General features: G+C 45.5%; 2 protein-coding genes across 2 annotated transcripts in view; one reads left to right on the top strand and one right to left on the bottom strand.

Annotated features, from left to right (window-relative positions):
- Positions 1 to 12,484, top strand: part of LOC309550292 (uncharacterized protein) — a 979,642-nt gene that overhangs the window by 140,221 nt on the left and 826,937 nt on the right. The window contains 1 exon segment of the mRNA XM_082250695.1: positions 7,787 to 7,884. Coding sequence (XP_082106821.1) covers positions 7,787 to 7,884 — 98 coding nt within the window.
- LOC309550683 (uncharacterized protein) overlaps positions 1 to 12,484 on the bottom strand; it is a 3,164,715-nt gene that overhangs the window by 2,935,142 nt on the left and 217,089 nt on the right. The gene's annotated exons all lie outside the window — the stretch shown is intronic.

The raw sequence follows: 12,484 nt of genomic DNA, 5'->3' as shown, positions 1-12,484 counted from the left end.
AGTGGTGAGACATCCAGACCGATATATCTGATAGTAAATTAGTGATACGTGAGGAGACTGAGGGAGAGAGCTGAGGGGTGGATAGATAGATTTGGGTATCGTCAGCGTAGAGATGATATTGGAAGCCGTGGGAGGCTATCAGCTGACCCAGAGAGGAGGTGTAGATTGAAAATAGGAGGGGTCCAAGAACAGAGCCTTGGGGGACCCCAACAGAGAAGAGGAGAGGAGGAAGTAGAATTGTACATAACGCTAAAGGTGCGGTTGGATAAGTAGGAAGATAACTAGTGAAGAGTACAGTCACGGAGACCAAAGGCGTGGAGTTTTTTGAGGAGGAGGGGATGGTCAACCATATCAAAGGCAGCAGAAAGGTCCAGAAGTAGGAGTACAGAATAGTGTCCATTGGTTTTGGCCATTAGTATATCGTTTGTCAGTTGTTTGGAAATAACTACACAACAGGATACAGACACTTTACAAGAAGATTTGGTTAAAATAAAGGAGTGGGCAACTATACTGTATGGCAGGTGATGTTTAATATGGGAAAAGGTTAAGTAATTCACTTGAGAGCTAAAAATATTAATGCAAGTGTTAGCTGGGGATAGATAGCAGGTACTAAAGCTCCCTGGGGTCAGCACGCTTTCAGGCACAGATACCAGTTCAATGGAGTAGAATCAAACAGTGCTGTGTTTATTGGTGCTATTTACAAGTCCAATTACAGGTGCTGTACCCTGTCCCACAAAATAAACAGGGCAAAAACTTCAAAACAAAATCCTGGTCGTGTCCCAGCACTTACTTCACAAATACAATTCCTGACTATCAGGCTGAGCAAGTTTCCACACATGCAGTATTACAGCTTACACCAGCCTTACAGCTCTCCCAGACATAACTTGTCTGTTCCCCAGGTTTGAGAGCACTGACTGCAGGTTCCAGGTGAGTATAAATTGCCCCAGGGGAGAGGAGCAAAACCCGAACTGGACCCAGGATTAGAGATCTCTAAATGTGTATGAGAGGAGCCTGGAAGATGTGTAAAACCCGAACAGGACTTTTACAAGCTCCTTCTGAGACACTCTGCTACAAAAAGAAAAAGTGAGAGAGGGGAAGGAGAAGAGGAAAGAGTAAGGTTAAGAAATGAAAAAAAAGAAGGGGGGGGGGGAAGAAAATATGAGGAGAGGATGGTTGGTCCAAAGGATTCAATTCGTCCAGGTCCTAAGGGATTTCATATTTGTCAGTAAGTTGGTACTCGAGCCAATAAAGCCAGGTATTGCGAAATTTTGTGTTGGTTTTTCTGAAGAAATTTGTTGTCTCCCATGAACATAATGTAATTTAATCTGTCAACCATTGTTTAACAGTAGATGGGTTAGACTGTCTCCTGAGTGCAGGTATGCATGTTCTGGCTGCATTTACAATGTGAATCAAAACACAATTTTTGTATCTGCTAATTGGTAAGGTATTGTAGTGGAGCAGAAATAAATTAGTAATCAGTACATTTTTGAAAGGTAGTATGAACTTGGTACCAGAATTTGTCAAGCTTTGGGCATGCTAAGAACATGTGGACGATAACTTTGGGTAATATGTCCACTTCTCCAGCAGGAAGCTGGGGTGTTTGGGAAGAATCAATTGAGTGTCTGGAGCATCCAGTACCACTTTGTTAGAAACTTGTACCCATATTCATTGTATGTATTACTAATAGAGGATTTAATAGATACAAAATAAAATTTGCTTTCTATAGGAGAAAGATAGAATATGTCTAACTGGCCTGAAAGCAAGCATTCCCCTTCAAAGGGAGTTAGGGTCTGTTCAAATTAGGTTGCTGGGGGAAGAGATGACAGAAAGTGTAGGCGCTGTCTCTATCTCCAATGTCCCGAGGAGGCAAGGTTGGAGACTGTGACAAGTGTGTCCAAAGAGATCCATTTATGATTGAGGATGAAGTGCCGAGCTTGAGAGACACCTGCCTACCTGAAGGCTATAAACATTAAACATTGAATGAACCGACCCAGTGGCTTCCAGAGGAAGGAGTATGGAATGAAAGAATGAGCAGTTGACCCTGTTGAAGGCTTTCTCTTTGTCAGTAGGAAATAAAATGAAAGGGGTGGCCTTCAACAGGGTCAAGTGGGTAGGGTTGATGGCCTGGATTGTGTTGTCTCTTGCCTCTCCAGTAAGCATAAAGCCTGCTTGGTCTCCATTAATAATATTGTGAAGAAGAGGTAGGAGATGGTGTTAAAGGATTTTGGCTAACAGTTTGGTTACAGCATTACGGAGTTAATTGGGTCGGTATTTAGAGCATGTAAAATTTAATTTCTTTGGGAATGACAATATGTGCAGCTAAGGCCTTGGATAGGAGAGGATGATTGGGACTGGGCTTTTTCACTTTTAATGAGTTTGAGGAAAGTTTTGAGTTCTTGTAAGGAGATAAGGTACTCTAGGAGCCTTTGGTCATGTGTGCTGATAGTGGGTAGGTTAGTAGAGTGTATATATGTTCAAATGAGGTTAAAGCTATCAAGGTCATCTCAATTTTGTTCAGGGTGTGTAAGGATTGTATAGTTGTTCATAAAAAGAGGTAAATTCATCTGCAATTTCACTTATATGTGATGCTTTGATTCCATTTTTCAATGTGATATATGGTATAAAAGTTTAGACTTGGTGGTTTCGGAGAGCATGCATAAGGGATTTTCTGCCATGATTGCCATTTTCATACCAGTGTCTCCTACATTTCACCACGACTGCTTTGACTTTGGTCAAGCACAGAGATGTAAGTGTGCTCTGAAGTCAAGTTAGCTTTGTTACTATAGCAGGAGACTGTGATCTTTTCAGTACCAGTTCAAAGCCTTTTATCAGTTGGAGTATTGCAGTGATCTGGCGTGATCTTTCTTTTTTAAGACAGACGCAAGCTTGATCAAAAGTCCTTGCATAGATGCCTTGTATGTTTTCCAAACCGTGCAGGGAAAGGCCTGTGGAAAAGCATTCGATTCAAAGAACAGAGTTAGTTCTCTCGCAATATCAACCACCACTTCAGAGTCTTGTAGGAGAGATTCATTAAGCCTCCAGTTCCACAGTTTAGGAAGATAATTCACAGATTAAAATTGATGAAGAAGGGGGAGTGGTCTCATAATGTAAAATTGCCAATTCCAGTACCTGTAGATGACAATGGTGGACCAGGAAACAAAATCTATCCGTGAATACTTTTATACCGTATTATGGACAGAATAAAAGAAGGAGTATTCCACCTGCCAAGTGGTGAATCTGCCAGACATCCACTATTTTGTGATGATGGAGGCATTGTTTAACCACTTAAGCCCCGGAGGATTTGGCTGCTAAAGGACCAGGGGTTTTTTTGCGATTTTTTACTGCGTGACTTTAACGGACAATTGCGCGGTCGTGCGACGCTGTACCTAAACGAATTTGACGTCCTTTTTTTCCCATAAACAGAGCTTTCTTTTGGTGGTATTTGATCACCTGTGCGATTTTTTGATCACGCGCTATAAACAAAAAAAGAGCGTAAATTTTGCAAAAATAACAATATTTTTCACATTTTTTTATATGAAATTCCCCAAAAAAAAAAGTAAAAATCAAAATTTTTTAACATTTTTCGGCCAATTTGTTTTATGCTACCTATGTTTGGTAAAAAAAATCGCAAAAAGCGTATTTTGATTGGTTTGCGCAAAAGTTATCGCGTTTACTAACAAAGAGAAAGATTTTTGTCATTTTTGGTGTTTTTTTTTTAACGCGTAATGGCGGCGATCTGCGATTTTTTTTTCGGTACTGCGACATTACGGCGGACAGATCGGACCCTTGACTGACATTTTTGACACTTTTGGGGTTACCAGTGACATTACTGCAGTAATCAGTGCTATACATATGCACTGTTACTGCAAAAATGACACTGGCAGGGAAGGGGTTAACTTTATTGGACAGGGAGGGGTTAAGTGTGTCCTAGGGGCGTGATTCTAACTGTGTAGGGACATTCCTATTGGTGTAAAAGCAAAGATCAACCGTTCTACATAGTAGAACGGACAGATCTTCACTTTTACACAGGGAGAACTGACAGGCAGCTTGTTTACACAAGCTGCTCTGTCTTTCTCCCTTCACAGGAGCGATCGCAGTGTGACTGGCGGACATCGAGTCCGCCGGTCACACGCACTGACTTGCCTGTGAACGAGCCGCGGCGGGCGCGCGCCTCGGCGGGCGCGCGCCCGCCCGCGATAGGCTCGCAAGTCAGTGACAGGCGAGTGACGTACCGATACGTCACTCTGCCTGGCCGGGGCTGACCGCCGCAGTATATAGTCGTGCGGCGGTCGGCAACCGGTTAAGATGTCTGCATAGGAGGGATTGGAAAGGGGTTCAGGTGAATCAAAAGGAGGGTCTAGAACAAGTTTAAAATCAATTTCCAGGATGAGTGGACCCTTTTTACCCATTTTGGGCTATAGCCCAAAGACGGCTAAAGCGTGGCTCTCTAGTTCTGGAAGGATGTCCTCCCTGAACTCCGCTCCTGCACGCGCCCTTTGGTGCGCAACAGCTGTGTTTGTAATCGCTGTGTCCTTTGGACACGGCTGTTTCCAGAATGCAGTAAAGGGCCAATCATATTGGCCCTTTACCATGTGATCAGCTGTGCCCAATCACAGGTTATCACATGTAAACAGATTTGCCGGTGCTTTCCTCACGCCCTGCATCTGTATGAGGAAAGGAGAGCCGATAACTGGCAAGACTCTCCTTACATTCTTTACACTGATCATCAGGGCACTGATGATCAATGCCCTGATTATCAGTGCAGCCCCATCAGTGCAATTTATCAGTGCTGCCTATCAGTGCGGCCTCATTAGTGCCGACTCATTACTGCCAATCAGTGCAGCTTCATCCGTGCTGATCAGTGCAGCCTCATTGGCGTACATCAGTGAAGAAAACAGAAAATTTCTTATCAAATACCGTAATTTTCCTTTCCTGATGGACTCCATGGCAGCATACGTATGGGTAGCTCCGCCTCCTCTCCTACCCCATAGGACCCCACTCCCATCAATATTTGCTCCAAGACAGGAGCCGTGTTCCATAACTATACTACTCCAGGAGATGGGAGGGAACTCCTGCTGCCATGGAGTCCATCAGGAAAGGAAAATTACGGTAAGTATTTGAAAGGAAATTTTCAGTTTTCCTGACAGACTCCATGGCAGCATGCGTATGGGAAATAACTAGCCATACACACCCGGGTGGGCAACTGCTGGTCAAACACAGAAAGGTTTAATTTGCACCATCAACTGACAGCATTTTTAAACAAAAGTTAACAGAGGACAAGGAAGCTGGTTTGACACAATAATGTGTCATAAAAGTATTGATTGAGGACCACGAGGCCGCCTTGCAGATAACTTCAGGTGCCACATGCCGGGAGGCCGCCCAAGATGTAGAGATCTCTCTGGTGGAATGAGCAGTCACCGCTTCAGGAGGTGTCAAGCCCCTGGCTCTATAAGCCCACGGGATGGTCTGGACTATCCAAGATGCATTTGACCTTGAAGAGGCATGCTTGCCCTTGTTCTCTCCATAGAAGAGTACAAATAGATGATCGGACTTACAGAAAGGAGCCGTGACTTTCAAGTATAGTTGCAGGACTTTGCCCACATCTAGTGGATGAGCACTGAGATCGTCTGGAGATCTGAAGGTTGGCAGGACGATTTCCTGGTTGACATGGAAAACTGACGACACCTACGGTTTGAACCCAACATTGGGACCAATACTACTCGATCAGGAAAGAATGTTAGGAATGGTTCCTTGCATCCCAGAGCACTGATCTCTGACACCAATTTCACTGATATGATAGCCACCAGAAAGGTCGTCTTCAGGGATAGATTTTTGACAAAGAGCGGATCTCTTTGCTCCATATTGGTCAGCGAATAAAAATCCAGGACCAACGGGAGGTCCTACTTGGGGAACCTGGGTTTTCTAGGAGGTCTAAGTCTAGTAGCCCCTCTGAAAAACTAGCGAACAATGGGATGCTTGGCCCAGGAAGAACCTGTAAAGGCGGTGATAGCCGAGACCTGGACTCGGAGGGAGCTAACCGTCAGAGGTAAATCTAGACCTGTCTGGAGGAAGTTGAGGACATCTTGGATTTTCGGGTCAGTGAAAGAGCCGGCCATATTGGCCACATAATCCGTGAACCTGGACCTGGATCTTGTTAGTACTGGCCGTCTGGCATTTATTAGTGTAGAAACAGCTCCAGCTGGCCAACCTAGGGCCTCCAATCTTTCCCTCTCAAGGACCAAGCCATCAGGTGCAGCTGCGCTGGACAGGAATGTAACACGGGCCCTGAGACAGAAGATCCGGCCTGTCGGGCAGAGGTACCGGGTCTCGAAGGCTCAACTGCAGCAGTAGGGGAAACCACGCCCTCTTCGGCCAGAATGGGATGACCACCACAATCCCTACTTTCTCCGTCCTGAGTCTCTGCAGGAACTTGAAGATGACCGGAACTGGGGGAAAGGCGTAAGCCGTGTGGAATTCCCACCAGTCCGTCAGGGCATCTATTCTGCAAGCCTGGGGACAATGCCATCTCAAATAGAACCTCTTCAGTTTGGCGTTGCATGGGGAAGCGAACAGGTCCACTTCTGGATGGATCCCCAGAGAGATGACCCAATTGAAGGACTGTCCTGCAAATCTTTCTCAGGCTGCAGTTCCTCTGAGCTCCACAAGATGGTGACGTCACATATTCTGAGACCTGAAGTCTCTATGGAACACAGACAGGAAGTTATGTCAGGTAGAGATGGGAAGTGATTGTGGGTATAAATAAGAAGTTCCAGGTGAGAGGTGAGTCGGGAGGAAGTAGAGAGGAGACATCGCTGGAAGTGGCAGCAGAGGAGGTAATGAGATCTTATTTTCTATTTACACCCAGTAACCCCCCCCCCCGTCCCGTCATGTCCGTCCTCTTCCTCCATAGTAACTGTGACCTCTTTTATCTCCAGCAGATGATGATACACACATATATAGTGTGGAAACCTAGATTGACCCCTTCAGGGGCAGAACATTTCTCCGGGCCGGGACATTCTCTTCATGTTGGAGATGTGTCGCCTTCTCACCTAATATTGTACAACCAATACAGTCCATATAATTCTTTTTCTACAGAGAAACCTGCATGATTACATTGAGGATGGAGGGGGACCGGAGTCATATGACTGAATGGATACTAAACCTCACCCTGGAGATCATCTACCTGCTGACCAGAGAGGTGAGGAGGACTCTGGGAGGTCACATGACATCACTCTTCTCTCTATTAATAAAACCCAGACCTGACCGGAGAGGTGAGGAGGATTCTGGGATTCTAACATGATATTCATATTGGTTCCTCAATACAGAGATTTCCTCTTGTGAAGTCAGGTGATCATATGACCATCACAGTGCCTCAATGTGACTCCCTAAAACCTGAGAGACACAACATGCAGAAGATTCTAGAAGTCACCAAGAAGATGATGGAGCTGCTGACAGGAGAGGTGAGCGGTGCTGGGAATTCTGGGACATTATCCAGTAACAGACAAGGGATGTGTCTGGATGGTGACTGTATCATTGTGTGTGTCAGGTTCCTATAAGGTGTCAGGATGTCACTGTCTATTTCTCCATGGAGGAGTGGGAGTATTTAGAAGGACACAAGGATCTCTACAAGGACGTCATGATGGAGAATCAGCCGCCCCTCACATCACCGGGTAAGAGGAGACTTTATTGTAAAGGAGAGAGCAGTACGGAGGGTCCACCTAGATCCCCCATCATCTGATAAACGCATAGAAACAATGTATTCAGTCAGTGTGTGTGTTTCCTACAGATGGATCCAGTAATGGGAACCCACCAGAGAGATGTCCCCGTCCTCTGTATTCCCGGGATTCCACACAGGAAGGTCACACCATCCCTCCCCATCATCAGGTAGGTGGAGTTGAGGGTCTGGAACATAAAGTGATTGAACACTCTGACATGTGGAGACGATGTGTGGACTCTACAAGATGATATTTTCTATGTGATCTCACATCATAAATACTTCTATATTACAGATGTTATTTTCTGCCATTCTGTTGGTTTAGGGTGAAGATCTGATGAACATGAAAGTTGAGGGTGAAGAAGAAGAGACGTATGTGAGGGATGATCAGCAATATACGGAGGAGGCTGGAATGATGAGGACATTGAAAGAGGAGGACACTCCTACAGAGATCAGCACAGGTGAGCCATAATATATTCTTCTGTTATCTCTGCTCTGTTCCTGCACACTGATTGGTCAAGAGTAGGGTGGGAGATGAGTGATATCAGCAAATAATAGGTTGAAAATAGCCAACTTCATGTACTTCGTTTGCTTAACGAAGTATGAGTCAGAGAGGCGGGCTGATGTTACTCTCTCTGACTCAGCCAATCCGAGCTGGCTTTGTATTTAATAATTAATACTAGGGATGCACCGAAATGAAAATTTTGGGCCGAAAACCGAAACCGAAAATGACTTTTTCCCCCAAATAATTTTAAAATAGAAAGAGGCATACACCAAAAACAGGCAGCGACGTACACCTGCCGCTGCCACCCTGTAACCGTATATGTACTGTGACGGGTTGGCAAGTAGTTAATTTAATTAACTACTTGCCAACTATGCAGCATGAGGGGGTTAATGTATTGTCACTGCTGGTCACCGATGCATTAGTGACCAACCAGTGGCAGTTAATTAACCCCTTTGTGCTGCATTAGTGCAACCAGTATCAGTGTTAATTAACACTGGTTGCACTCATACTGGTTGCACTGATACAGCACAAAGGGATTAATTAACTGCCACTGTTTGGTCACTAATGCATCAGTGACCAGCAGTGACAATACATTAAACCCCTCATGCTGCATAATTAATACTAATACCATTGGTAAGCTCGCCTCAGCTCCCCCCCCCCCCCCCGCTTCAGCGTCCCTCTCGTCAGTACACCCTCCCCCCCCCTGCCTCAGCGTCCCTCTCATACTCACTCAGCTCCTCCGGTGTCCTTCATTCAAAAGACGCGCCTCTGGCCGGCGGCCCGCCTCCTGGTGATGTCACTACTACTACTACACATTCTGTGCAATTGTGCATGAATGAACTGACACACCGGGCGGGAGGGCGGGCGAGCGGCCGCTACTAACTAGAACTATGTGAGCGCTTCACTTCCCTGTCAGAGGAGAAAAGGGAAGTGAAGCGCTCACATAGTTACAGTATTTAGCGGCCGCTCCCCCCCGCCCTCCCGCCCGGTGTGTCAGTTCATTCATACACATCGTCCCACTGACAGGGAAGGGAAGTGAAGCGCTCACATAGTTACAATTATTAGCGGCCGCTCGCCCGCCCTCCCACCCTATATGTCACTTCATTCATGCACAGATCGTAGTAGTAGGGACATCATTGAGAGGCGGGCGGCCGGCCAGAGGCGCGTCTTTTCAAACCTGCGCTGTGCCCTCCTCCTTCCTCACGGCGGCCATTAATTTCGGCATTTTTAACCCATTTTCGGCCGAAATGGGATAGGCCCATTTTCGGCCGAAAATTTCGGTGCATCCCTAATTAATACATTGCTCGCAGTGATTGGCTCAGCGCGGTATACTGTATGTAGCCGAAGCTACTGTACATACCGGTACAGTATTCCCGCACATCCAGCCAGCGCTTTGAGAGATTACACCCTGTTTACTTACCTTGGAGATTAATAGGGACGTTTGTGTACTTACCTTGGAGATTAATAGGAACGTTTATTTTGGGCCATGTAAAGTAGTCCTCACATTTTATACTCTGCGTGTAAGACGACCCCCCCTATTTTTGGGGGATGTTTTTAAGGTTAAAAGTTGTCTTATACGTCTGCAAATAAGGTAAATTCAGTTCTGTTTGGCTCCACTGTGATCGTTGGAGCAGTTTGCGATTGCTTTGGGCTGTTCTGGGTTTCACTAGTTTTAAGGTTTGAATGTTTCTCCCTGACTTCTGGAGGGTTCCAGAATGTACTGGGCTGGAATGGCAAATCAGCAATCTGAATATTTATATTGTCTCAGCCAATTCCAAGGGGAGGGTGCCCAGTAGGTGACTGAGGAGTGCATAAATAGCTGGGAAACTAAGACAGCCCTGTTCTTGTCCAGGAGGAGAAGTTTCAAGCCTGTAGGGACTCTGCCCTTCCAAGCAGTCCAGCTGAAATTCTGCCCTTCCAAGAAGCCCAGCTGAAATTCTGCCCTTCCAAGCAGCCCAGCTGAAATTCTGTCTGTGGGATAGGAGGTCATTCCTGATGCCGCACATCCATGTGGTCCTACGGATGTGCGGCATCAGGGATCAACTCCTTTCCCTCCCTTGAGCCAGGATGGGCTCCATTCCTTTACCAGCACTCTTAGAAGCAGATTTGTATGAACTCCCACACACCCCCCTACATCTACTGAGCCTGAGCGGCACACGGAGATACCTTGGGTAACAGTGAAATTCTGCCTGTGTTCACCGAGGTTCCAGTTTTTGCTGACTCATAGCTAAATTTCACCATAAAATCCCATTTACAGTCTTGCAGGGATGAAAAGTAGATAGAAACCTAAAAACTGAAACACGTATTTTGGGTAGAAATATTGCTGCCAGCTTCCTCCAGTGTTCATGTGTTCTTTCCAATGGCATTTATGCATTGACATACCCCTTTAGGCCCAGTCTGTCTGCACAGTATGGTCACCTGATGACTTGGCACCATCCACAGGTTGCTTAACTCTTTAACCACTAGACGACCGCCCGCCGCAGATTTACTGCGGCAGGCAGCCGCTCCTGGGGCAAATTGACGTAGCTCCGGTCTACTGACTCGTCAGCCAGGGAGCCAGTGCGTGTGTCAGGCGGCTCCGATTGCCGCCTGACACCTGCAATTTCCCCCCCCTGCTGATGTAAACACAGCCGTCCGTTCTTCTCCCTGAGATGATCACAGAGACCATGCGATCCTACTATATAGGATCGCATGTTTATGATCATCTCACAAGCCCAACCCCCCACAGTTAGAATCACTCCCCTAGGCTTACATTTAACCCCTTGATCACCAATAGTATTAACCCCTTCCCTGCCAATGGCATTATTACAGTAACCGTGCATATTTTTAGCACTGATTACTGTAGTAATGTCACTGGTACCCCCAAAAGTGTCAAAAATGTCAGTTAAGGGTCCAATCTGTCTGGCGCAATGTCGCAGTCCCGCAAAAGATCGTGGATCGCTGCCATTACTAGTAAAAAACAAAAAAAACAATAAAAAATGACAATCTTTCTCGTAGTTAGTAAACGCAATATCTTCTGCGCAAACCAATCAAAATACGCTTATTGCAATTTTTCTTTTTCTTTTTTTTTTAACAAAAATATGTAGCAGAAAACAAATTGGCCTAAAATGTTAAAAAAAAATTGATTTTTAAATATTTTTTTGGGAATGTTATATAGTAGAATGTGAAAAATATTGTTTTTTTTTTTTATCAGAATTGCTGCTCTTTTTTTGTTTATAGCGCAAAAAATAAAAATCGCACAGGTGATCAAATACCACCAAAAGAAAGCTATATTTGTGGGAAAAAAAGGACATCAATTTTATTTGGGTACAGCATCGCACGACCACGCAATTGTCCGTTAAAATAACGCAGTGCCGAATGGCAAAATATGGCCTGGTCATTAAGGGGGAAAACGGATGTTTTTCCTGTCTTTTGAATTGTTAAAAGACTGTGGCCCCTTTTACACGGGCACCTCAGTGAAGGGGAATCCGCTTGCTCAGCGAATGGATCTCTCCGCTGATCTCCCGCTGAGCAGGCAGGTGACAGGTTTGTGTCCGCTTCTCTATGCAGAGCAGACAGGGACACAGTCCCGCTTTCCTCTGTGAGTCACTCGGGTTGGAAACGGACCGCCTGCCATCCAATCCGCCAGTTTTTGGCTGACAGGATTGGATCAGATGGCTACGGGTGTCAGCGGAAATGTGTCCACTGACATCTCCCGCTCTATAGAGAAGACTGGGGGGGTCTGATCAGGTCCACCTGAAATACTGACAGGTGGACCTGATCGGATCGCCCGTGTAAATGGGGCCTTTGACTTTTCTAAAACTTGTCTCTGCGACATGAGGAAACATGGAAGAAATGGGATCTGTTTAGCTATGACAGAACTAACTAGCACTAAACAGGAGATAAAGCCAGAGGGAGAAACCAAAATCATATAGTAAACAATTTGTAGTAGGCCAAATCTTATGAAGTTCAATAAAACTCAGAAAACTACATAAAAGAACAGCTCTAATCACAAGAAGCCTAGTCCTGTGGACACTTTTTCTATGCTAAACATTCTACAAGTCTGAACTTTGATCCTCTTGTTTATCAGAGATCCCTTGACCCATCGCCTAGGCTTGTGGTTGTATGAACAGCATGCACCTCCCAGTCCCCATTAGTTTGCGCTCTTCTGACAAGGCTGTGTAAATGTAGAAGTGATCTGGAAGGAGGAACAAAGGCCCTTGGTCTGAAGAGTGGAAGTCACAGCTGGTTGGAACATCCAGAGAGAATATTTGTTTACCAAAAAC

This window comes from Pelophylax lessonae (genome assembly GCF_965119305.1).
Source record: "Pelophylax lessonae genome assembly, chromosome: 3".
In the NCBI taxonomy this organism is placed as follows: domain Eukaryota; kingdom Metazoa; phylum Chordata; class Amphibia; order Anura; family Ranidae; genus Pelophylax; species Pelophylax lessonae.
The sequence above is the reverse complement of the archived record's forward strand: the minus strand, read 5'-3'. Positions and strand labels throughout refer to the sequence as shown.